A 27,164-nucleotide genomic window follows, 5' to 3' on the forward strand; every position below is an offset into this window, starting at 1 on the left:
ACTTTTCTCATTTTAAGTATAGAAGTATTTAGTAATTTATAAATATTCATTTAGTTTTTATCATCCAATAACAAATGATTTAATATTTCGTTATTTGCAAATGTAGAAGTAGTTTAAGTGTATAGTGAGACCTCTGCAGGATCATGGTTGGTGTAGTTTTTCACCTGGATTTTCACCATTTAAATGCGTTAATTAAATGCGAACTGATGGGTTCAACTGAAGCATATGCCACTGATTAACAACCTCAGAGCTCATGGTCAGATGGAGAAATCAGACTGTTGCACTCCCATTTTCAAGTGTTATGACTGTTGCGGGAGATATATATATTATTTTTTTTTTTATTGCCTTTTATATTCTAACAGTTTATTTATTGTTGAAGATAAATTAATAGGCAGTTTGTTCTGTCTGTCTGAGAAATGATATGTTTTGATCAGTAGTTTCCTCCTTGTACACCTAGTTTCTTTGAGAATATAAGCCGTATCATCGCCCCAAACTACATCCCGACTGAAACTGATGTGCTGAGAGTTCGAGTGAGGACCACTGGAGTCATCGAAACCCAGTTCAGAGTCAACGACTCTCTATACAGGTAACACCATGATGCTTGACACTGTTTTAGTGTACAAGAACTACTGTCATGCTTATGTTCTTCTGTTTTATGTGCCAACCATGTCCATATAAACTGCGTGCGTGCGTGCGTGCGTGCGCGCGCTGCGGACCCGAGACTCTGCCTTCACAGCAGGCGACAAGGCGGCCCGAAGAACAGCGAGAGCCAAAATGTCCCGGACCATCGGAGGCAAAGCGCTCACACGCCCAGAGAATCCAGTCACTTCCAGGACAGCAGCGCATGTTGCAGGGCATCCAGGCCATCACCAACTACAGAACAACAAAGATGCCTCCCAGATGCGCTGAATTATTTCTACGCTCTGTTTGAGGCGCAGAACGACATTGTGGTGAGGAAGATCACCCCTCCTCCCAACGACCGGGTGCTCTGTCTTACCACGGCAGATGTGAGAAGCTCTACATAGTCAACACACGGAAGGTTGCTGGACCAGACAACTTTCCTGGCAGAGTGCTCAGAGGATGTGCAGACCAGCTGGCAGATGTTCTTACCAACGTCTTCAACCTCTCTCTGAGCAGAGCCGTCGTTCCAATGTGCTTCAAGGCCACCACCATTGTCCCCATGCCAAAGAAGTCTTCAGAGTCCTGCCTCATTGACTACCGTCGCACTCGCACCAATCATCATGAAGTGCTTCAAGAGGCTCGTCATGAGGCACATTATGACCCAGCTGCCCCCCTCACTAGACTGCAGTTCACGTATCGTCCAAACCGTTCAACAGACAACGCCATTGCCACCACCCTCCATCTGGCTCTCACCCACCTAGATAAAAAGGACTCCTGTTCGAATGCTGTTCATGGACTTCAGCTCAGCATTCAACACAATAATTCCTCTGCACCTGATTGGAAAGCTAAATCTACTGGGCCTGGACACCTCCCTCTGCAACTGGATCCTGGACTTCCAGACTGGGAGACCTCAGTCAGTCGGGATCGGGTACCGCATCTCCACCACGCTGAGCACTGGGGCCCCCAGGGCTGTGTGCTGAGTCCACTGCTGTTCACTCTGCTGACTCACGACTGGGCAGCAATGCACAGCTCTAACCACATCCATTTCAAGTTTGCCGATGACGCGACCGTGGTGGGTCTCATCAGCAAGAACGACGAGTCCGCATACAGCGAGGAGGTGCAGCGGCTGACGAACTGGTGTAGAGCCAACAACCTGTCTCTGAATGTGGACAAAACAAAAGAGATGGTTGTTGAATTTAGGAGAGCTTAGAGTGACCACTCTCCGCTGAACATTGACGGCTCCTCTGTGGAGATCGTCAAGAGCACCAAATTCCTTGGTCTTACCCTGGCGGTGAACCTCATCTGGTCCCTCAACACCAGCTCTATTACCAAGAAAGCCCAGCAGCGTCTCTATTTTCTTCGAAGGCTGAGGAAAGCACATCTCCCACCCCCCATCCTCACTAGATTCTATAGAGGGACTATTGAGAGCATCCTGAGCAACTGCATCTCTGCCTGGTTTGGGACTTGCACCGTTTTGAACCCCAAAGACCTACAGAGGATGGTGAAGACAGCTGAGAAGATCATCGGGGTCTCTTCCCTCCATCAAAGACATTTACAAAAAAACACTGCATCCACAAAGCAACCAGTATTGTGGATGACCCCACAAACTCTTCTCCCTCCTGCCATCTGGCAAGCGGTACGACGCATTCGGGCCTTCACGGCCAGACTGTGTAACAGCTTCTTTCCCCAAGCCATCAGACTCCTTACCGGAGACTGGACTGACACACACACATGCACATGCACACACACGCACACCTGTACACCTTCCAACTTTTGCACATGTCCAGAGTTGCACTTTAATTCATTGTCACTTTACCTGGCTGCTACCTCAATAACTGCTATGTCCATGTTTACATTTTGGCATTTTTTTTGAAAGTGCCATCTTTTTGCACTATTCATTACAAATGTGTACTGGTCGGCACTGCACTGTCTCTTACTGTGTCTATTGTCCTGTTCCTTTTAGTAATTTATTGTACTGTCCCATACTTTTTTTTTTTTTTTTTTTTTTTTGGTACACGTTTGCACGTGCACTTCACACAGACTAAATAATATTTCTACATAGTCTCATATGATTTTTGTGTTTGTCCTATGTTTTATGTAGCACCATGGTCCTGGAGGAACGTTGTCTCGTTTCACTGTGTACTGTACTAACTGTATATGGTTGAACGACAATAAAAACAACTTGACTTGACTCCACCAATCAGGCCTGTATGGTAGAGTGGCCAGACAGAAGCCACTCCTCAGTAAAAGGCACATGATCGCCTTCCTGGAGTTTGCCAAAGGCACCTGAAGCACTCTCAGACCATGAGACTAAGCTTGAACTCTTTGGCCTGAATGGCAAGCTTCATGTCTGGAGGAAACCAGGCACCACTCATTACCTGGCCAATACCATCCCTACAGTGACGCATGGTGGTGGCAGCAGCATGCTGTGGGGATGTTTTTCAGTAGCAGGAACTGGTAGACTAGTCAGGATCGATGAATGGAGCAATGTACAGAGACATCCTTGATGAAAACCTGCTCGAGCGCTCTGGACCTGAGACAAAGTTTCATCTTCCAACAGGACAACGACCCCAAGATAACACAGCCAAGATAACAAAGGAGTGGCTATGGGACAACTCTGTAAATGTCCTTGAGTGGCCCAGCCAGAGCCCAGACTTGAACCCGATTGAACGTCTCTGGATAGATCTGAAAATGGCTGTGCACCGACGCTCCCCATCCAACCTGATGGGAGCTTGAGAGGTCCTTCAAAGAATAATGGGAGAAACTGGCCAAAAATAGGTGTGCCAAGCTTGTAGCATCATACACCAAACTTGAGGCTGTAGTTTGTGCCAAAGGTGCTTAAAGTATTGAGCAAAATCTGAATACTGATGTGTGTTTTTTAGTTTTTTTTTATACATTTGCAAAGATTTCAAAAACTTTTCACACTTGTCATTACTCTGTGAAATGTAATTTGGAGTCCAGGGAGAGTCGTTGGGGATTCGTCAATAGTGAAATGTTTTGTAATGTTCTCCCCTGACGCGATTCCTTGTGTAATTTGAAAACTCTACGACTTCCATGACAAGAGACAGTTGTGTAATATGAACGGTACCACGATCCAATGTGTTTGCACATTGTGTAGTGTGTAGGAGGCATAAGGAATAAACTGAACAAGTTTCACAGACATGTGACTAACAGAAATTGAATAATGTGTCCCTGAACAAAGGTGGGGTCAAAATCAGAAGTATCAGTCAGTATCTGGTGTGGCCACTTGCTGCATTAAGTACTGCAGTGCATCTCCTCATGGACCACACCAGTTCTTGCTGTGAGAGGTTACCCCACACTTCCAAGGCAATTGCAAGTTCCCAGACATTTCTGAGGGGAATGGCCCTGGCCCTAGCCCTCACCCTCCGATCCAACAGGTCCCCAACGTGCTCAATTGGATTGAGATCCGGGCTCTTTGCTGGCCATGGCAGAACACTGACATTCCTGTCTTGCAGGAAATCATGCACAGAACGAGCAGTATGGCTGGTGGCATTGTCGTGCTGGAAGGTCATATCAGGATGAGCCTGCAGGAAGGCTACCACATTAGGGAAGAGGATGCCTTCCCTGTAACACACAGCGTTGAGATTGCCTGCAATAACAAAAAGCTCAGTCCGATGATTCTGTGATGCTCCGCCCCAGACCATGATGGGACCTCCACCTCAAAATCGATCCCACTCCAGGGTACAGGCCTCGGTGTAACACTCATTCCGTCCATAAACGAGAGTCGCCTCTGGTGAGACAAAACCGCAACTCGTCAGTGAAGAGCACTTTTTGCCAGTCCTGTTTGGTCCAGCGAAGGTGGGTTTGTGCCCATAGGCGACATTTGTTGCCGGTGATGTCTGGCAAGGACCTGCCTTACAACAGGCCTACAAGCCATCAGTCCAGCCTCTCTCAGCCGATTGTGGACAGTCTGAGCACTGATGGAGGGATTGTGCGTTCCTGGTGTAACTCTGGTGCCATCCTGTACCTGTCACGCAGGTATGATATTCGGTTGTACCGATCCTGTGCAGGTGTTACACGTGGTCTGCCACTTCGAGGCCAATCAGCTGTCCTTCCAGTCTCCCTGTAGCGCTGTCTTGGGTGTCTCACAGTACGGACATTGCAATTTATTGCCCTGGCCACATCTGCAGTCCTCATGCCTTCATGCAGCATGCCTAAGGCACATTCACGCAGATGAGCAGGGACCACCCTGGGCATCATTAATTTTTTTATTTATTTATTTTTTTCACCCAGAGTCCGTAGAAAGGTCTCTTTAGTGTCCTAAGTGACCTTAATTCCCTATCGTCTGTAAGCTGTTAATGACTTAACGACCGTTCCGCAGGCTCATTAATTGTTTATGGTTCATTGAACAAACATGGAAAACATTGTTTAAAGGGGTCATATAATGGTACATGCACTTTTTCAAGTTGATTGTACTGAAATGTGTGTTGGCTGTGCCTGTACACAACCATCCTATTATGATAAAAATCCATCCAGTGTTTTTGTTTTAATCTCCTTATATATTTTCCCCTGCCTCAAATCGAGCCGTTCGACCGTGTGACGTCACACGGTCGGACGCCCCTCCCAGGATTGTTGATTGACAGCAGTGTTTCAACACAGACCCGCCCTCGCTCGTGAGCGAGCTGTCAATCATAGTCCGTCATCATTGTTGATACACTGGAGCAGAATGGCGCCTAAGCGATTGTGGTTTTCTGTTCTTCGGTGTAATAACGAACACAGCAGTCATTTTGATGTTCCTAAATCTGAACCGCTGAAGACGCAGTGGCTGAGTTTTGTTTATGATGGGAATATTCCCCACGAGCAACGTCAATGCGTTCATGTTTGCGCGAATCATTTTTCACCAGACTGCTTTATAAACGAGGGTCAGTATAAAGCTGGTTTTGCTAAGAAGCTGCTGCTGAAAAAAGATTTGGTACCAACTATTTATATTCCCTCTGCACCTCCAGAAGAAGTAAGTGTAACGTTTTATTAACCTTTATATTAGAGAACGGAGGGGCGGGGTGACCAAAGCTCATTATCATTTAAAGTCATATGCACTGAAACGGCGTGCTGAAAACAGAGCTGTTTTTGAGCAGGTAAAATTAGTGTTGTCTTAAAATACTAATGAGAATTTTTAATAAAAGTATATTACAAAGTTTTCATTTAGACCCTAAAGATTCATATTAACTTGTACAAAAACCCTTTACAATAAAGATCTGTAAAGTTATTTAGATTTTTTTTTTTAACAAAATTCTGTGTGTGTGTGTGTGTGTGTGTGTGTGTGTGTGTGTGTGTGTGTGTGTGTGTGTGTGTGTGTGTGTGTTGCGATGCAGTGGAAAGTTTTCTCTGCTTTTTTTAGATTGTGTAATTGGGCCATTTCTTACACATCTCCTGTGACCGCAGGCTCTGTGTACTATTACTTTCCAGCTTTGTCTTATTGTTTTTTTTGGTATTGACGTGTGCAATTCTCCCTTGCATGGTAAAGGCGTTTGTAGAGCTCAACAGTCAGGTTTTATTTTTCCAATTAAAATATATAACATTCAGTAACTCGTGTGTCCTACACATTGAGGTCGACGAGCACAGTTACTGTATACAGAGGCGTAGCACCAAACGTTGGGCCCCGGAAACGGAACTATTTTAGGGCCCCCTAATTAATTTGGGGTTTGTATACTGTTATATTTATGCTACTCACTACTATTTATTATTATTTTTATTTTTTTTTAAACCAACATTATTTGAATCTAGCAATAAATTAGTGAAAAAAAAAAAAAAACGCATATAAAATGTTTCATGTCATACATTAATAATTTACAAGTTCTTGTGTTGGCAAAGTCACCATAAGATCTCTGAAATGAGAGGGGTGCCAGGAAATGAGGTCTCCGGTTGTTTTAGCAATTCATAAATTGCTAACAGACATTTAGGGTCCAAAATAAATTATTAACCTAATTATAATATTTATAACTATCAAATTATTTATAAAAAAATGAATTCTTACAAGTCATGCAAATTAATTTGGCATTATTGTTATTTAAATGTATTTTTGTCAATGTGACAGTGTAATTATTTTGCTAATTGTTTTCTTGCAAATCAGTGACTAACAACACTGGTTATTAATTCTGTCAGGAAAGTGAAACTGAACCTCATAGAAAAAATATTGTAACATCTGTTGTGGGTTTTGCTTGGGGACTTGTTCACTTAATCAATGAAGTAGGTCTGTGCCGGTTTTGGGGACTGTTAAGGGGTGTTGTTAAATAACATTTGAACGTAATTGGGTAATCCGTTTAATGTTGATGTCGTTTTATGTTATGACAATGGTTTATTTTTAGTTATCATGGGTAAAATTTGTGTTCCCATGGGCTAGTTGTGATCCTGTTATGATTAATTTGTTGCATCTTCTGCTGAATAGAGTTAAAGCAGATTCTGTATTTATGCTTTTTAGGCTGCATTAACACTAATTGGGCACGGTTTTGTTTTTAAGAGGTGGAACAGTATCTGTACAACCACAAAACACAGTAGACTTGACATGTCCGCACACCAGACTTAACTGGCCTGAAGCCTCGGAACCCTTGACTGCAATGGAATGGGTATCTGTAGCATAATTTCTCGTCAAAGTTTGCCAGACCAAGTGAGCAGGAATCGCAAATGTAAACGCGTAGAGGGTGTGCAACGGAGATCATGTTCCGTGCAGCGCACGGACACAGAATTATCTTTCCATGGGCCCCCCTTTTTTTTTTTTTTTTTTTTTTTTTTGCCGTTTTTGTTCCCCTTGCATATCAGTTACACACACACACACACACAACACAGGTTTCAGGATTTTACTGACATATTGTGTCAGTAAAGTGAAACCGCATATATCATCATTATTTTGTTCCTCGCATGTTCTTTTGGTGGCTTAAAGAGAGGAATATTCCACATGTATTTTACAGAGTTCTGGATAAAAATATTTAAAAAAACAAACTCAAGGCATCCTAGATAAAGATTTCAGATTATCCAAATTAAAACTTGACATGGGCTAGCACTTTCATTTGTAAGTAACATTTAAAATTAAGCTAATTCCCATTTAATACTATTTAAATCATTTCCAAGTCCCAATCATTTTAGTGAATCGGTTTGTTGGGACTGTTATGAACCAGTTCAAATAAACGTTTTACTGATTCACATCAGCCTCTGCATAGAAATCACGGTGTTATCGTTTTAAAAACGATACTTTTTAAAAAAAATATATATATATATTTTATATATAAATATTTTGGCGCTCGAGCGGTTAATGTCTGTTTTCGACCCTGCAATGTAAACTAGGGTTTTACAAGTTGTATTGATTTGTAAATTGTTCAAGTTAGTGTAATTTATTTATGTTGCCATCCTACTTGTTTTAATGTCACCCTAATTGAGATACTCACTGACTTTGTGCCAGATAAATTGTGTAGAATTTATATTAGATTAATGGTAGAATTAAATAGTTCTAGTATTACAAACATTATTTAATAGCTTCAATGTAGACTTTAGGTCTGCTAAAATCCAGTACAGGGCAGGTAAGTCAAATTACCCAGTAAAATCTGATGTGTGTTGATAAAATACTTCATATAATAATAAATATTGGATCTGGTTCATGCATCTATTTAAATGTCTGATCTCATCCAGAGCACCATGTGAGACTGGACAGGCACTACGGGGGGGGGGCAGCCGTGATGTCTCCACTCAGCTGGAGAGGGGGAATATGAATCATGGCTCAAGTTATTAAATATTGATTGCTCGCATTTCCTCTTTCGTTCTCTTGCAAAAGAAGAGGTTGACAAATGAAGATCTTCCATCATTGTCTCTTTCCTTGCAGGATTCAGTTGTTCCAGAGCACCAACATATTGACCTTTTGGTGTTCACTGCCATGCAGTTGCTGGGAGCATAATTAACAGTATTTATGCAAAATTAAAAAGTCCCCTGAGATGCATTTGAAATCCTATTGAATTGGGCATCTTTTTAATGGATCTTGATTGGCTTAAAGTTGGCATCGTAATTGTAAGGTGTTGATGTTGTCATAGCACATCCAAAACAACTGTGCAGTCAAAATGAATATAGGCCTGTTTTAAGATTCTTCCAAATGACCACAGTTTTCAACAAACAAGGTTAGTTCATCCAAAAAAATAAAATTGTCATTTGCTTGCCTTTTTATGTTCTAAATATGTCCATGAATGAAAGATCATAATATATCACAAACCATATCCCCCCCCCCCCCATATCACAAGGGTGGTTTGGTTCAGATTTGTAAATATAAAATTGGCATTGAAACCAAATTGCCATCAAAAGTTCTCTGCTCTGAGTGGAATATGTATGTAGCGAATGGTTGTCATGGAAGATATTTTCACAAATTGAGTTTATTGTGCATTGGTGGCATTACTTCATGCCATACCACTTCTTAAAGAAACAGATGCTCTCCTTTTAAAAGCAAGCCCAATCCTTTTACATTTGATTACCACAATGCCTCTACCACATACTGCTTTAGTCTTATGTTATTAGGGTAAAGTGGCCTTTTATATGAATGTCTATATGAATAATCCTTTGTTTATAGACTTTATGACGTGGGTGCTCGGCACTCTGAAAGAAAGAAGTGGTTCAGTCATTTCGACAATGTCCAGGCAGTGCTGTTTATGGTGGCTCTTAGTGGATATGATCAAAACATTGCTGAAAACCACTCCACGGTGAGTAGCATTGTGTATTCTTCCACTAATACTATTGTGTTTGTACTGATTTTATTATTCTCTTTAAGCCCTAATGGTGTTTGTGTGTCAGAGATGGGAAGTCAGACCCCACACTTGGCAGGATGGTCCCAAATCCCAACTGCTACTCCGGCATACACACATTCGACTCGGAACAAAATTTATATTCCATTTCATGGATTTCATTTGTCAATTAAAAGAACTTTGAGAAAAGAATTGTTTCCCAAGTGTGACCCCATATTCACTTATCGACCAAACATATCTAAACTTGGTAAGCTTTGAGATGTAGATATTTTGAAAATGCATACCAAATTTCATCCAATTCTATAGGGGGAAATATAACTAAAAGGTCACTACTCCATAACCATTTAATCAAGGAAGTTAGAATTGGCATGCATCTTATTTGTTTCAAGTTCTAACATATCCTTAAAATATTGGTTTGATAAATCAACAAAAAAATTACTGCCAGGAGCATATCATATTCCAGCACCAAAAAAATGTAATTGCAAATGGTTGATGTCATGAAACTTTGTGTACAAAAGCAATGAGTTCACAATCAATCAGTCAATTTGATTGTAATCAATTTATTAGCCAAGTAAAATACACTTACAAGGAATTTGTCTTCTAGTGCCACCTTGTTGTTTATACTCACAACATTTGGTATACAGCTTGTAGTCTCCTTTTGATAAGGAGTTCACAAGAAGCTGTATACCAAATGTTGTGAGTATTGACCACAAAGTGGCACTATACTGTAATTAGCAAATTCATATTGCAAACTTTAAAATTGGTACAAACGGACAACAAAACATTTGACTAATGTGCCAAATTATTTTTCTAATGCTAGAGTAGGGGCCACTAAAACTGTATAAATGTGACAACTGTATAAAAGCAGTTTAAGTTTATATAGAAAAACATCCACAAGATCTATTGGCAAATTTGGCCATTTTGATCATCTATTCACATGCGCTTGGACCCTGATTTCTTTTGTGGCTATATAGTGTTTGACACTAGTTTCTATGCAGTTTGATTGTGGCTCAGGCATTTACAGTCAGTTATTCCATATTTGCTAAAGTATTGTTTTTTGTGCTTGAGGGATTTTACACTTGTTGAATGCTGTCGTTATCTCTCCTTCAACAGAACAGTCTGCGTGAAAGCATGGAGTTCTTCAGCTCTATATGTAACAGTACTTTCTTCAAAAGAGCTTCACTGGTGAGCTGCACTTTTGTTATCAGGCCTGTAAAACCTACAAAATGTAACATGAAGTCTTTTCAAACTATGCTTAACCCTGGGTTAATAATGTTGTTGTTGTTGTTGAATCCCTGTAAATTGAATACATCCATATTTATACAGTGCATTCATGAAGTATTCAGACCCCTTCATTTTCCTCACATTATGGTGCAGCCTTCTGCTAAAATGCTTGTAAATTCTTTTTTTTTTTTTTTTCACACATCAATCTACACTCCATACCCCATAATGGCAAAGCAAAAACAAGATTAGTATTCAGACCCTTAACTTCATACTTGGTTGAAGCACTTTTGGAAGCGATTACAGCCTCAAGTCTTTTTGGTATGCTGCCATTCTTCTCTGCAAATCCTCAAGCTCTGTTGTGTTGTATGGGGACTGTCGGTGGACAGACATTTTCTGGTCTCTTCCTGAGATGTTTGATTGTTTCAAGTCCGGGCTCTGGCTGGGCCACTCAAAGAACATTCACCAAGTTGTCCCGAAGCCACTCTTGCATTGTCTTGGCTGTGTGCTTGGGGTCATTGTCCTGTTGGAAGATTAACTTTCAGCCTAGTCTGAGGACTGGAGCGCTCTGGACCAGGTTTTCATTAAGGATATATCTGGATTTATAACCCTGACCAGATCTGTCCCCCAGTCCCTGCTGCTGAAAAACACCCCCACAGCATGATGCTACCACCACAATGCTTAACCGTTGGGATGGTATTGTGCAGGGGATGAGCAATGCCTGGTTTCCTCCAGACATGATGCTTTGAATTGAGGCCAAGCAGTTTAATCTTCATTTTATCAGACCAGAGAATCTTGTTTCTCACATTCTTGAGTCATTTAGGTGCTTTTTAGCCCAGATCAGTGAAGTGTTGCAGTGATGGTTGTCCTTCTGCAATTTACTCCCATCTCCACGCATGATCTCCTGAATCTCAACCAGAGTGACCATCGGGTTCTTGGTCATTTCTCTTACCAAGGCCCTTCTCCCCTGATTGCTCAGTTTGTCTGGGCGTCCAGCTCTAGAAAGAGTCCTGGTTGTTCCAAACTTCCATTTAAGAATTATGGAGGCCACTGTGCTCTTGGAAGTGTGTGTGTGTGTGTGTGTGTGTGTTCGTTCCACCTGTGGCAAATTCCATTGACACAATCACAATGTAGAAACATTTCAAAGATGATCCCAGAGAAATGATGCACCTGAGCTAAATATCTTGTGCCATAGGAAAAAGGTCTGAATATTTATGTGATATTGCATTTTTATGTTAGCTAAATTAGCAAAAATCTGTTTTTGCTTTGTCATTATGGAGTGTAGATTGATGTGAAACTAATTTTAGCATAAGGCTGCAACATAGCAAAATGTGAAATGAAGGGGTCTGAATGCACTGTATAGTATTGTGACACTTCTCATAGCATTGTTACTTTCAACACTTTGCAATAGTTGTGTACATTTTATAAAATTATTGAAGTAGGTTGCCTAAAAAGAGTCCAAAATCTGAAATCTGCATTTCACAATTTATTAATCTTGTAAATAATGTTTACAGTGTTCTGTATTTTGTAATTTTATACTGTATTAGTAGCGTGAAATCTTGTAACCCGTCAAGCCCAGATGAATGACTAATGCGGAGTATATGAAATGTCAATGCTTAACCCTGTGTTTATATAATCATGTGTTATTCAAAATGTGGATAACCCAAGTATTTTTTTTTCTACCAAAACAATTGTAGAACTGTTTTTAAGCTTGAATGTATTTGTGTAAATATATATAGTTTGAATCCTCCTGCGTTCTGTTAATCCATTAAAAGGATCTGGATCCATAAACCCCTCCTTTTGCCCTCAGCAGAACATCACATAATTGCCTGTGGTATCTATATTAAGTGTGATGCACTGGGGAGAGTTATTTCAAAGAGCTCTTGAAGCAAACCTGTTTAATTGGACTCGTTGAGATTAAGTGTGGGGTATGCGTCAATGCCATCATATGATACATGCAGTGCGTCAGTAGAACAGGGTTAAACCGGTCTATACAATTTTTATAGCTTTCCTTGTCATTTTCGTGATACAATTTTTACATTCATGTACGTTATTAAAAATCAGGTGTAGGATTTCAAGAGAAATGCATTTAGTCTATGCTTGTCATTAAGTATTTGTCTGAATATATTACAAAACTTTTGAAGATGTTTGTCCTGCATTAAGTGATGAGAAATTGGATGGTTTCAGATGTTATCCGTTTTTATACTCTTAACCTTTTAATTGTATTCTCAGGTTTTATTTATGAACAAAATTGATCTCTTTGGTGAGAAAATTTTGCATTCTGGGAGACACCTGCGACTTTATTTGCCAGACTTTAAAGGTAAACACTTGTATTTATCCCACATTTATTTCACACTTTAAGAAAATGTCTGGGTCATAATATACTACAACATCCAAAACCAAAAATAAATGCTATTTTATGTGAGAATTTAGCATATTTTTTAAAATCATTAAGATACAGTTGCAAGAAAGTGTGTTAGACCTATGAAATCAAATATTTTTCTGCATTAATTGGTCAGAAAATGTGATCTAATCTTCATCAGTCACAAGACAAACACAATGTTGCATTCAACAACACAATTACAATCTTTCATGTTTTTACTGAACATGTCCCATTAAACATTCACATTGCTGTGGAAAAAGTAAGTGAACCCTTGTATTTAATAACCAGTCGATCCTCTTCTGGCAGCAATAACCTCAAACAAATGTTTCCGGTAGCTGCGAATTAGACTTGCACAACGTTCAGAAAGAATTTGACCAGTCTCCTCACAGAACTGCCTCCACTCAGCCATGTTGTTGGGATATCTTGTGTGAACTGCTCTCTTGAGGTCATTTCACAGCATCTCTATTGGGTAAAGGTCTGGGCTCTGAATGGGCCCCTTCAAAAGTGGATTTTAGTTTTTAGAAGCCATTCTGTAGTGAATTTACTTCAATGTTTAGGGTCATTGTTCTGTTGCATCACCCAACTTCTACGGAGCTTCAGCTGGCACACAACCACCCTGACATTATCTTGTAGGAGATAAACCCTGAAGCAGCCCCAAATCCTGATGCTCCCTCCATTATACTTCACCGTTGGGATGATGTTTTTATCTTTGCATGCGGTGCCCTTTTAATGCCATACGTAGTGCTGCTTGTTTTTAAACTATTCAACCTTGGTTTCATCGGTCCACAAAACATTTTACTAGTAGCGTTGTGGAGTGTCAAGTTGGCCTTTGGCAAACTACAGGCACGTAGCAATGTTTTAGTTGGAAAGCAACCTTCCTTTGTGGTGTCCTGCCATGGATACCATGCCTGTTTAATGTTTTCCAAATAGTAGACTCATGAACTGAGATATTAACCAGTTCCAATGATTCCTTAAAATCTTTAGCCATCACTCTTGGGTTCTTTTTTTTTTTTACCTCCCTTTTTAAGCATTCTGTGGTGTGCGCGGTACAAAATCGTCTCCATTTATAGAATATTCATCTGTTAAGCTCTTCAAGATAAATTTGTAAACATTTATGCAAAGCAACAATTCTTGATTTGTAAGTCTTCTGATATCATTTTTTTTTTTTCCTCTGTCAAGTAGCTCTAACCTCCAACTTCTTCAATTGGATACTAGGTTTGCCAACTCCTGGATAATTAGCTTTTGTTGATGTTATTAAAATCTACACTGTCAATGTTTTAATTATATTTTCAATATGGACAATAATAAAATGTAGTTTGCGTTTTATTAGTTAAAACGGATTGTTCATTATTGTAACTTGGATCAAGCATCTCGTCCTCATGGACCGCACCAAATATGACTGTTCTTGCTGTGAGATGTTACCCCTCTCTTCCACTAAGGCACTTGCAAGTTCCCGGACATTTCTGAGGGGGAATGGCCCTAGCCTCCACCCTCCAATCCAACAGTTCCCAGACATGCTTAATGGGATTGAGATCCAGGCTCTTCGCTGGCCATTGCAGAACACTGACATTCCTGTCTTGCAGGAAATCATGCACAGAACGAGCAGTATGGCTGGTGGCATTGTCATGCTGGAGGGTCATGTCAGGATGAGCCTGCAGGAAGGGTACCACATTAGGGAGGAGGATGTCTTCCCTGTAACGCACAGCGTTGTGATTGCCTGCAATGACAACAAGCTCAGTCCGATGATGCTGTGACGCTCCGCCCCAGACCATGACGGACCCTCAACCTCAAAATCGATCCTGCTACAGAGTACAGGCCTTGGTGTAACGCTCATTCCTTCGACGAAACGTCACCCCTGGTGAGACAACCATGACTTGTCAGTGAAGAGCACTTTTTGCCAGTCCTGTTTGGTCCAGCGAAGGTGGGTTTGTGCCCATAGGCGACATTGTTGCCGGTGATGTCTGGTAAGGACTTGCCTTACAACAGGCCTACAAGCCCTCAGTCCAGCCTCTCGGCGGCCTATTGCGGATTAAACTCTTTACAATAAAGATCTGTAAACTTATTTGGATTTTTTACAAAATTATCTTTTTTGCTGAGTTTATATGCAGGAAATTCCAAAGAGTTCACATACTACTACTTGCCACTCTATTTGCATTGTGATGTTTTCATGGCAATTAAGCACATTTAAAACCCCCAAATTAAAATTTTTGTACTGAAAAGATCTCATTCTTATTACTGGTAAATCAGATGTTTATATATCATTGTCTTTTGTACAAAATAAATTGGTATTTAAATTGTGATGTGTGATTATATTTATATATATATATATATATATATATATATATATATATATATTGGAGAGAGAGATTTTTATATTTATTTATTTTACTGATTTGTTATGACATTCACCAGTTATTTCCCGTCTAATTTGTTTTTTTATTTAGTAGTGTAGCATCGTCTTTGATCATTAGCAGTTTGGTTAAATGTCTGCATTGTTTTTTTTATACTTTCAGTCTTTTCTCTACCAAAACATTACTGTGTTTTAAACAAGATTTAAAAAAATAACTGAATCTCTGTAGAATTTTCACAACCACAACGTCTTGCAGCTGTTGAGGTCATGTAAAGTGACTTTACATGTATAGAGTATGCTTGCCACTCAGAATTCTACACAACACCCCAGTGATAAATACCTTGTGTTTATAATGCAGTGTTGTGTGTGTGTGTGTGTGTGTGTGTGTGTGTGTGTGTGTGTGTGTGTGTGTGTGTGTGTGTGTGTGTGTTTTTTTTTTTTAAAATGACATTCAAGAGTTTTGAAATGACAAACTGTTTATAAGTGATTGATATGTTTGTGTTTCTCTGCGGGCTGCAGGTCCTGACTGTGATGTGAACTCTGCTGCGCGATATGTGACAGATCAGTTTGTGTCATGTGCCACCACCTCAGGCAAGATGGTGTACCCTCACTTCACCAACGCCACAGACACAGACCGCATGCATGATGCTTTTCAAATCGCCGCAAGCATCATTACTAAACACAACATTCAAACAGTCTCACTTTTATAACTTTATTTTAAGTATCTGCTTTTTCTGTGTACGTGACTGTCAAAAATGTTTTAGTGGATTATTAGTCATCAATATTTTTATACAATAAATATTTTTAAACTTTAAATATATTTGTATACTTTTTTTTTATTATTTTTTATATATACTTCCCAACTTTAAATGCAACATTGTAACTACAGCACAGTAAAACTGTGCTGAGATGCAGGTTAAATTCATGCATGTACAATATTTAGTTTTTCACATGCTTTTATCGTCCCATTAAGCAATAAACTACTGGTGGAAATGTGGCAGATCCTGCTCCGATTGCTTACTGCTGACATGTCTCTCAAATGAAGTTCCACTGAAAAGATGTCTGAATGTTAGTGATAAAGTATACATTTATTTAGACAAGCACACTTTACACAAAGGAGTTTGTTAGGTTTGAAATAAATAAGGCCATAGATATACCGTTCAGAATGACAACAAAAAAGTGAATTTTAAAGGGAAAATGACTTTGACAAGGTGCTTAAAGGGATAGTTCACCCAAAAATTTATCATTTACTCACCCTCATGCCATCCCAGATATGTATGACTTTCTAGTGATGAAGACAAATTAAGATTTTTAGAACAATATCTCTGCTCAGTTGGTCCTCACCATGCAAGTGAATTGGGAAATCTGAAGCTCCAAAAAGGACTAAGTCAGCATAAAGGTAATCCATAAGAGACTAGTGGTTAATTCCATGTCTTCTGTAGGTGATATGGTAGGTGTGGGTAAGAAATGGATCAATAGGTCCTTATTTACTACAGATTCTCCTTTCTGCCCTGTATGGGGCGATATGCATGAATGTGAAAGTGGAGATTGATTGTAAAAAAAAAATAAAAGTTCTTAATATTCATCTGTTTCTCACTCTCACACCTATTATTCACTTCTGAATATATGGCTTTCACCACTGGAGTAAACCACTTTGTGCTTTTTGGACCATCTGAGTTCTGGTTACCATTTACTTGCATTGACTGGACCAACAGAGCTGAAATTATTATAAAACTCTGTGTTCAGCAGAAGAAAGTTACACATCTGGGATGAGATGAGTGAATTTAGATTTTTGGGTGAACTATCCCTTTAAATAAGAGTAAAGTTATTCTGAGAAAAGACACTTAACACAATATTAAATGATCTACTGTAATGCCATTATAAGTGACTTAATTGTCCAAATACTTTTGGGGATTGTCCATGTTATTCCAAGATGTAAGTTGCTCTGGCTGGAATCAAAAACTAAGGAATTGGGACCACAGTTGTTGTTTTCTCCTTGCTCACAAATGTATATTAAACAACTTAACGGAGATGTAAAGTAAATAATGTCCATGTGCAGTATAAATGTGTCCATGTTCAGGCATTGAGACAGTCTCTGGAGTTCATGCTGAAGATCACACGAGCTTCACACTGAAATGAGCTGCTGTCCTGCACAAACTCACAGCTCTGAAGATTTGGAGAAATGTCCTTCACACAAATAGGCTGAATAGAGAAATCAAATCAGTTAATGATATATATATATATATATATATATATATATATATATATATATATATATATATATATATATATATATATATATATATATATATATATATATATTATATTATATTACAGTTATTATATATAATTTTGTTTGTTTAAAGTAAAGCCTTTTTGAGACAATTACGTTTTTTTTCATTATGATTTTCATGACAAGCATTGTAATATCTATTATTCTAAATGACTCATTTCATTCCCATTACTGTAGGCCTATGATAGATTGAAAGGATAGATCAAAGCTAAGGCAACTAGTAGCCTATTGTAAAGAACATGCGAGTCTCACCACATTTTTGAGGAACTTTCGAGGTATGTGTGTCTGTGAGAGCACATTGATGTTTTTCTGAGGGTCAGCGGGTTCTGCATCTTCTGATCTCTTGAGGGAAGATCTTCTGATCCATGACAGCAATCCTGACGCTCTGCCCACGGAGTAATAACTTGGTCCCGCCGCTTGCTTGTACCACGCGTCCACTGAATTACAAGTGACAAGTGCAGAAACGAGCAGAAGTGTGAGTCTGTCAAATCTCTCCATAACTGGTGATGATGACGGGTTTATTCTGTCAGTGTTCGCTGAAGATCTTCCTCTGTTGTGTTCAGCTGTCTGTGGACGCTTAAATATGGAGATCCCTGTGGTAACGCTCATAGGTATGATCATCAGCATCAGTGATGATTCATACATCAGAGTATTGGCTCTGTTTGACGCCACAAGCAGAGCTTTACCTTAGTTATTGCTTTGTATTTATCTTTAAAAATATTAATTGTATTAATGCTTGCCTTATATGTACAGTAGGTTAGAGCGAGCAGTAACACTGTGAATATTCCCCTTCTAGTGCAAGTTCTGTTATTGTGTGCAAATTCACTTGAGGAAAGTTAGTAAACTTTTCTATAAAAAAAAAAGAAAAAAAAATTCTTATGCCATTTTCATTGTAATAAATTAGTATTCCTGACAGTCCACGAAAGGATTTTTTTTCTTGCTTATTGAAGAACTTCTTTAAAATGAACATGATATGGGAAAAGATAGGATGCACGGTAGGCCACTGAGAAAATCAGGCAGGCATGTGCAGTAGCTGTTTGGGAGAAGGCCGTCCGAAATAGTTTCGCGCATGCGCTCTCACTCACATATACGCGCAAACGGATGAGTTCCCTCTCGAGAGGGCTCTCCTATTGCGTAAGTAGCTTATGCTAAGGGAAAACTCCGTTTCTCGAGAACTATTGAAGTCTTTATGTAAAACGCATTGCAGCTGCACAGCAGACAGCAATGAGCGAGGCAGCTCGGTCATTGGCTGTGCTGCGGCAACATGCTCGAATCAATGACGGGGCGACTCTGAATTGGTCGCGCGCTTCGCGCTCGCGCGCTCAGAGCCTGCCAAGACGGGCGTGGCTTAGGGCTATATATTAGGCGCCCCGTCATGAGAGTTCTTTAGATTTAATCTCCTTCAGCAAAGACCTTCTCTTCGCTGGATCCCTCCGGATTGTTGGAGTCTTTCGCCCGCCGTCGAAAAGCCTACAGCAGGACCGCTAAGAGGACGCCGGCGCCTTCAGCCGCCTTCGGAGCCTTCTGCTACGCCATCCGGCGCGCATCGCTATATCCCTTTACTGCAAGCGCTCGCAATTTTCAAGGCGTTGTTGCAAATACCTTCAGCCTGCGCCTCTTCCTGACGGGGATCGTCACATCATTTGCACTCGCTGCCTGGGACCGGACCACGCAGAAGCTGCTCTCATTCAGGGCGGATGCCCCGAATGTGACTCCTTGGGCCTCGCCGAGCTGCGCGCTCGCTTTGCCTCTTTCGCCGCAAACGAGCCTGCTTCCACCGTGCTGCCGCCCCCTCCGTTCGAGCCGCGCAAGAAAAAGCGCCACTCACAGAGGCTGCCAGAGCATGTAGACTTCAGTGACGTCACGCCGGCCCAGTCCCCGCGTGCTTCACCGCTACCAGAGATCTCCCCGCTGCCAGTCCATTTCACGAAGGCGGACCAGCACCCCTCCAACAGAGCGGTGGGTCTCGTCTCGTTCGGCGCGTCAGGGGACGACGATGAAAAAGATGACAGCCTCTCTATTGACGCTGCATCCGACGACTGGCCGGGCTCGGCTTTCGACCCCGTGCCATCGACATCAGCGGACACGAGCACGGGCACCAGCATGGACTCTGAGATTGTCCGCATCCTGTCCAAGGCCGTGGAAGACCTCGGGCTCGACTGGTCTTCTCTGGAAGAACCCGCCCGCAGCCGGCTGGACGAGTGGTTCCTGCAGGGGCGCCGGCAGGCCCCTAGACAGAGACCCTCTCCTTTCTTCCCCGAAGTTCACGACGAACTCACGAAGTCGTGGAAAGCCCTGCACTCTGCTCGCCTGAAGCCGTCTTTTTCTTCCTCGCTCTCCTCAGTGGACGGCGCGAGAGAAAGAGGCTACGAGGGAACTCCGCCCCTCGAGGAGTCTGTGGCCAACCATCTGTGCCCACCCTCCACCGCTGGATGGAAAGTCAAAGCTTCTCATCCCTCGAAGCCCTGCAGATCCACCTCAGCTCTCGCTGGTCGCGCATACGCCGCCGCCGGCCAAGCTGCGTCAGCGCTTCATTCAATGGCGGTTTTACAAGTTTATCAGGCCAAACTTCTCCGCACCATGGACGAGTCTGGACCTGAACCTGAGGCTTTCAAGGACCTGCGCAGCGCCACTGACGTAGCCCTGCGAGCCACGAAGGCGACCGGCCAATCCATCGGCCGGGCCATGGAAAAAGAGAGAGTACGTGTCTCGCAAAGGCCGGACCACTCTCTCTAAAACATGTAAAACATTACCCAGTCCCCTTACAGGCGGCTGGAAATGTCTGTACAGCAGTCAATGGGCCAGTCACAGAACTCGCTCACCTGCAATCAAACGCCGTTTTAACGGCGACACACAGAAATCACGAAAAAGAGTCATTTTCTGCCTGTGTCACTAAGGGTTCACATGTCCACACTAAAGTGCGCATTCCCACATATCAATACTGTCCAAACAGTGCCAAATACTTCCCCAGCTCAAGCTGGACATCCCATAAATGTAGATCGTGTGCCTATTGTCATGTATGCACCACTACACACAAGCACTGTTCCCACAGTTATAAACACTTCCCCAGTAAAAGCGGGAAATACTATAAATGTAGCGTGCATGCCTGCTGTCCTGCATGCACCCCTACACACAAACACTGTATGCATAGCCAAAAAACCCCCGCCGCGAGCGGAAGACTTTATGAAAGTGGTGCGCGTGCCTACTACAGTATATGCACCCCCACCCATAAGCGCTGCCCATACAGTTTCAAACAGCTCTCTGTCTCATGCCGCAAGCATCACAGATGCGATGCACGAGCCAAGAGACTCCCCGCTAAGAGCGGGAAGCTTTATGAATGTGGCGCGCGTGCCTATTACGATGTATGCACCCCCACCCGAAAACTCTGTCCATACAGTTTCAAGCATGTCTCCGACTCATGCTGCAAGCATTTCGGAGAGAGCGTGCGTGCCTGTACTCTCACACGCACCCCTGCACTCGGCACTCAACACGGCTGCTCAGCGCGCACCTGCGAGAGCTGTAAACTCTGAGAGCTGTAAACTCAGTGTTAGCACAAGGCAATTTGCCAGTGGGGCCCATATGTCACTGCGACACGCCCCCAGCCGGCATTCAGCCCATATCTGTGCGAGCAAAAGCCTGGGAAAAAATCCCCGACATGCCGAAATGGGTTTTGAACATAATAAAACACGGTTACTCACTTCAATTCGCTCGCAGACCACCCCGCTTTTCAGCGGTGGTCGAGACGAAAGTGAGGAAAGATGTGTCACATGTTCTACGCACCGAGGTGCTCAAACTGATAGAGAAGGGCGCTATAGAAACTGTTCCTCCCTCTATGAGCCGGCGGGTTTTTACAGCCGCTATTTTCTCGTCCGAAAAGGACGGTGGCCTCCGCCCCATCCTAGATCTCAGACATCTGAACAAAGCTTTAATGATTCGCTCGTTCAGAATGTTAACAACCAAACATATCCTCGCGCAAGTTCGCCCGGGATTGGTTTCTGTCAGTGGATTTGAAAGCCGCTTACTTTCACATTCGATAAGCCTCATCACAGGCCTTTTCTGAGATTCACTTTCGAGGGACAGTCATACCAGTACATAGTACTACCATTCGGCCTATCATTGGCCCCCCGTACATTCACGAAATGTATGGACGCGGCACTTTCCCCCCTGAGACAGCGGGGAGTGTGAATACTGAATTACCTCGACGATTGGCTAATCATAGCACAATCAGAGGGTCAGTTAACAACGCACAGATCTTGGATTATCAGCCATCTAGAATGCCTGGGTCTGAGAATCAATTTTGCAAAGAGCGTGCCCCAGCCAGAATATCTCTTTTCTGGGAATAGTGCTAGACTCAGTGCAGATGACAGCGCGCCTCTCATCAGAGCGCGTGCTCTCTATTCGACGCCTTGCAACATCATTCAGAACGGGCGCGCGCGCCCCTGTGAAACGATTTCAAAGAATGCTCGGTCTCATGGCCTCGGCGTCAGCTGTACTCCAGCTAGGATTGTTGCACATGCATCTTCTCCAGCGCTGGCTCAAGAGCCGTGTCCCCACTCACGCGTGGCGCTCGGGCCACTTTTTGATCAGAGCGAATCACGGCTGTATAAAAGCCCTGACGCCCTGGAAAGCCGTCAACTGGTATCAAACCGGCGTGAGTCTGGGCATGAATACACGGAGAAAAATGATCACGACAGATGCCTCCAAAATAGGATGGGGGGCCCTTTACGAGGGCAGGCCTGTCTCCGGCTTTTGGTCAAACCCGGAAAAGCGCCTACATATAAACTGTGGAAATGAAAGCGGTCACCTTGGCTCTCAGAGCCCTGCTTCCATACCTGAAAAACGAACACGTCCTGGTCCGAACGGACAACATGACGGTAGTTTCGTATATAAATCGCCAGGGTGGACTCAGGTCGAGCTCCCTGCACTCTATGGCCAGGGAGCTCATCTTATGGTCACAGCACCACCTGCGCTCGCTGAGAGCAGCGCATGTGCCAGGCGCCCTGAACCAGGGAGCGGACATGCTGTCCAGAGACAAGGTTCTCCCAGGAGAATGGTCTCTCCACCCCCTGACGGTTCAGTGGTTATGGCAAACCTTTGGTGAGGCAGAGGTCGACCTCTTCACCTCCAGGTAAAATGCGCACTGCCCCCTTTTCTTCTCAAAGAGCATGGACGCGCTCGCCCAAATCTGGCCGAGCCGCCCCTTGTATGCTTTTCCCCCGATCGCGATGCTACCTCAGGTCATCAGTCGGATCAGGGAAGTGAAATGTGCAGTGCTCCTGGTAGCCCCGCTCTGGAAAAACCAGACGTGGTTTCCAGAACTGATGCAGATGATGCAATCTGCCCCATGGCCGATTCCGTTGAGGCTAGACCTCCTCAGGCAGGCCAACGGGATGATTCTTCATCCCCACCCCGATCTGTGGGCCCTCCATGCATGGCCCCTCAACGGGTTCCCGAGAACCTCCCCAGTGGAGTTTTGAGAACCATCACTGAGGCGTGGCGCCCTCTGAGCGCTTATATGCCCAAAAGTGGAAAGTGTTCAGTGACTGGTGTGATACCAAGAGCTTGAACCCCAAATCGTGCGAGATACCAAGTGTACTCGCCTTCTTGCAAGAGCTGCTGGAGGCTGGCCGCACACCCTCCACGCTCAAAGTCTATGTGGCTGCCATAGCGGCGTCACACAATCCTGACAAGGGACGCTCATTAGGGAAAAACGACCTAATCATTCGTTTCCTAAGAGGCGCTAGGAGGATGAACCCTCCTCGCCCCCCCTCGGTGCCGATCTGGGACCCGGCCATGGTCCTGGATGCACTCAAGAGTGCCCCGTTCGAACCTCTCCGAACCGTGCACCTTAAACAGCTCTCGCTCAAAACTGCGCTCTTGCTGGCGCTCGCCTCAATCAAGAGAGTGGGCGACCTGCACGCGCTGTCATCAAGCGCCGCTTGCCTGGAATTTGGACCTAACGACTGCAGAGTTGTCCTTAGGCCAAAGCACGGGTATATTCCTAAAGTGCTCTCTACACCCTTCAGAGTACAGGTTATAACTCTGGCAGCGCTATCGTCTCCAGCAGACGAAAGCGACGCTAATTTACTCTGCCCGGTCAGGGCGCTCAGAGTATATTTGGAACGTTCTGCCCCGTTCAGACAGACGGAACAATTATTCGTATGCTTTGGCGGCCGCACTAAAGGTCTCGCAGTTTCAAAGCAAAGAATATCGCGCTGGATAGTGGATGCTATAGCACTGGCTTATGAAGCCAAGGGCCTTCAATGCCCCTTAGGCATCAGAGCTCACTCTACGAGGAGCATGGCCTCCTCATGGGCGTGGTCGAGTGGGATACCCATTGAAGATATTTGTGCGGCGGCAGGCTGGGCCTCGCCTTCAACATTTATCAGGTTTTATAACCTACAGGTCCCCTCATTGCATTCCAACATTCTATCAGCCTGACTATAGAATGGACTAGGGTATGTATATGCTGAGCATTATCTCCTCCCTTATAAGGTCTGTCTCTGACTGACTTAGAGGATTTTTCATGCATATCAGTACATAGAAAAATCAGTACATAAGATATGTGCTTGTGGTTTTACAACGAGCGCCCCACCATGGGGCAAAGGCGCTCTGTATTACTCCATTATATAGCTCGCTGTTGGCCGGCTTGTTGAATAATCACTTTGCTTTAAGGCTCAGGCATCTGCCTCTGGCTTTATAGAGCGAAGTCAGCACACACTGCGTTTTGCATGGTGTTCCCATAGCGTAAGCTACTTACGCAATAGGAGAGACCTCTCGAGAGGGAACGACTCGGTTACTAACGTAACCTCGGTTCCCTGAGAGGAGGGAACGAGTATTGCGTAAGCTGCCGTGCCTGTGCTCGGTCAGTTCGCTTCAGTCTATTGAACCTAAAGAACTCTCATGACGGGGCGCCTAATATATAGCCCTAAGCCACGCCCGTCTTGGCGGGCTCTGAGCGCGCGAGCGCGAAGCGCGCGCCCATTGGTCGCGCGTTCAGAGTCGCCCCGTCATTGGTTCGAGCAAGTTGCCGCAGCACAGCCAATGACCGAGCTGCCTCGCTCATTGCTGTCTGCTGTGCAGCTGCAATGCGTTTTACATAAAGACTTCAATATTTCTGGAGAAACTGAGTTTTCCCTTAGCGTAAGCTACTTACGCAATACTCGTTCCCTCCTCCTAACGAGTCGTTAGGGGCTGTTCACACCGAATGTTTTTTTTCCTGCGTCTGCTCTGTATTGCCAGTGTTTTCCTGTGTAAACGCGATGGATGACCGTCCATACCTGCTGCACCGCATATCGCTGTTTCTTCAGTGTCTCACAGGACCGGCACATTTTTAGACACTGTCAAGTTAATAAGAGCTTCAGGTTTCAAAAATGCATGCCGAGATACCTGCGTTCTGTTTCAGTCTTTGAACGGTGTCTAGATTTTTTATTTGTAGATTTTTTTTAGCACAGGTGTCACAGATTTTGTGGTTGCAAAGAGGGGACTGTTACAATTATTCCAGTTTGTTCTGCAACATGCACATTTCAGCGCTTGATAAACGGCAATGTTTTTTGCCCCTTCTGCTCTAGTGTGCTGAGGGGCGCCATGCTGTGTATGTTTATTGTTAGTTATTAATTTTGCCTACGATGATTACATAAAAAACAACCTCAGCGTCAGAATATAAACTCCAGGTGAATGTAAAGTAAATATGACAGGAATATATTACTATTGTATATAACAAATCCTCAAAGTAATAATAATAATAATAATAGCCTTCTGTATAATAGTATAATGACAAACTGGACAAAAATAAAGAATTGGTGGGTTATAATATTAATAAATAACAAATGAATTCCAATATGTTACTGGGTGAAGAAGGTTTTGCACACCCTGTTCAAATTGTTATATATATATATAATATATATATATATATATATATGTAGGTAAATATCGCTTTTTTTATTACTATATTGTGAAAAAACTGTAAAAAAAATAAATAAATGCATTGATTATCTAGATGTTTATTTCAGTAAACATTTTGAATGTACTTAGCTACAATCCTTGATAGGAAGAATTTAGAATTATGATATATCATTTTTTAAAAACAAAAATTTTAAAAATCTACCCCGGCAACCTGCCCATTTAGACCTGTAAACCTGCCCCTGTGCAAGTGATCGGCAGGGAACAGGACAGATGTGACACTATAGAAAACGCTCCTAGAGATTTGTTAGTTTTATTCAGTCAGAAAGCTTAGATAAGCAAGACAATACATGAATTAATGAATTGGTAGAACGATAGATATATCCTTGTCTTCACCCTGATAGCACACGTAAATCACACAGTCGTCTATTTAAAGAGTGTGTTTACATCTGGAATAATTTTTTTTATGTTGTTTGCTCATCTTCAATATGTCTGTAATACATTTCCTCTTGGATGCCAATAAGTTTGTGACATTTATGTTTTAGAATGTTTGTAAATCAGATCTTTTTAAGATAGATCTTTATTAAAATGTGATGTTTTCCAAATGAAAAGATCTAAAACAGACATCTTGGAGATGTACGTGTGTAAGGGCACATACTATTTGTGGAAAATATAAACGGTGTTTGCAGGATTTTTACATGCATTTTGTCTTTAGACAGGTAAAGGCATCTCATGTGAAAAATGGCATGTGGTCAGTGTTTGTGCTGTAATGCAAAAAGAAAAAGTGTTACTGTATTTGGTCTAGTAATTATATTCCAGGCTGTTACTCCAACACTGCTTGATCATACCATGAAAGACTAGATGCACTGTATGTAAATGTTACTTGGAGATAAAATATATGGTTGCCTTTTTGCATTTACATTCTGTTAAAAAACCTTGACCTCCTGAATTAGACCTGACAAATATCTCCACCTGCTGGCGTAGTTGCGTTACTAAGGGAATTTAGGCCTTCTTCAGACTGCCACTAAAAATCTGATTTTTTTTGCATATCCAGATAGTATCCTACGGAAGCCCTGAACCGCATGATCGAGAAAAAAATAAAACGGTGAAAAAAAATGATAATTGTGTCTCAGTTCCTTCCTGAGCCAGTCTTACATTTTGAATTTGACGCACAATTACGACGTAAAACTGTACGACTGTGCCTGCAGCACAGAACATCACAATATTACGAATATTCACAAGTTTTTCTTGTGCACCACAACTGGACAGAGTACTAGTACTGTTTTGAGAGCATCATCACGTGGGTACGCTTACGTCGTTACCAAAGCAACCCATGCAGATAGGTTGGTTATGTCTGAACACGATAATCTGATTTGATCACTTGCAATTAATAGTATGGACAGTCTGCCTGAAAAAATCTGATTTGAGAAAAAATCTGATTTGCCTGCAGTCTGAATATAGCCATAGTTTGTGCATACGTTTAAGCTACATTATGGCTGCGTTCAACTTCAAATTTGTATGCCCTTCCCTCGCTAAGCTAACTTCCCTCTGTGTCACAGACTAGGATGTACGTCATTGCTTACATGGCGCGAGTGTCCACTACTGGTGGATCCTGTGCAATGGGTTTAACTGGAACAACCTTAACCCTTGATCACTTGG

General features: G+C 42.6%; 2 protein-coding genes across 2 annotated transcripts in view; one reads left to right on the plus strand and one right to left on the minus strand.

The window, feature by feature from the left end:
• Positions 1-16,020, plus strand: part of LOC127647482 (guanine nucleotide-binding protein G(o) subunit alpha-like) — a 29,988-nt gene extending 13,968 nt beyond the window's left edge. Inside the window, exons 5-9 of the mRNA XM_052131742.1 lie at positions 458-586; positions 9,185-9,314; positions 10,470-10,541; positions 12,810-12,897; positions 15,830-16,020. Coding sequence (XP_051987702.1) covers positions 458-586; positions 9,185-9,314; positions 10,470-10,541; positions 12,810-12,897; positions 15,830-16,020 — 610 coding nt within the window. The remainder of the gene's footprint in view (positions 1-457; positions 587-9,184; positions 9,315-10,469; positions 10,542-12,809; positions 12,898-15,829) is intronic.
• A 1,366-nt stretch (positions 16,021-17,386) lies between these two features.
• LOC127647483 (neuropeptide B-like) lies at positions 17,387-18,248 on the minus strand. Its single transcript, XM_052131743.1, has 2 exons — positions 17,856-18,248; positions 17,387-17,512 (listed from the first exon to the last, which is right to left on the minus strand). Exons 1-2 carry the CDS (start codon positions 18,246-18,248, stop codon positions 17,387-17,389), a joined length of 519 nt encoding a protein of 172 aa, XP_051987703.1.
• Positions 18,249-27,164: the final 8,916 nt, after the last annotated feature.

This window comes from Xyrauchen texanus, chromosome 8 (assembly GCF_025860055.1).
Source record: "Xyrauchen texanus isolate HMW12.3.18 chromosome 8, RBS_HiC_50CHRs, whole genome shotgun sequence".
Lineage (NCBI taxonomy): Eukaryota > Metazoa > Chordata > Actinopteri > Cypriniformes > Catostomidae > Xyrauchen > Xyrauchen texanus.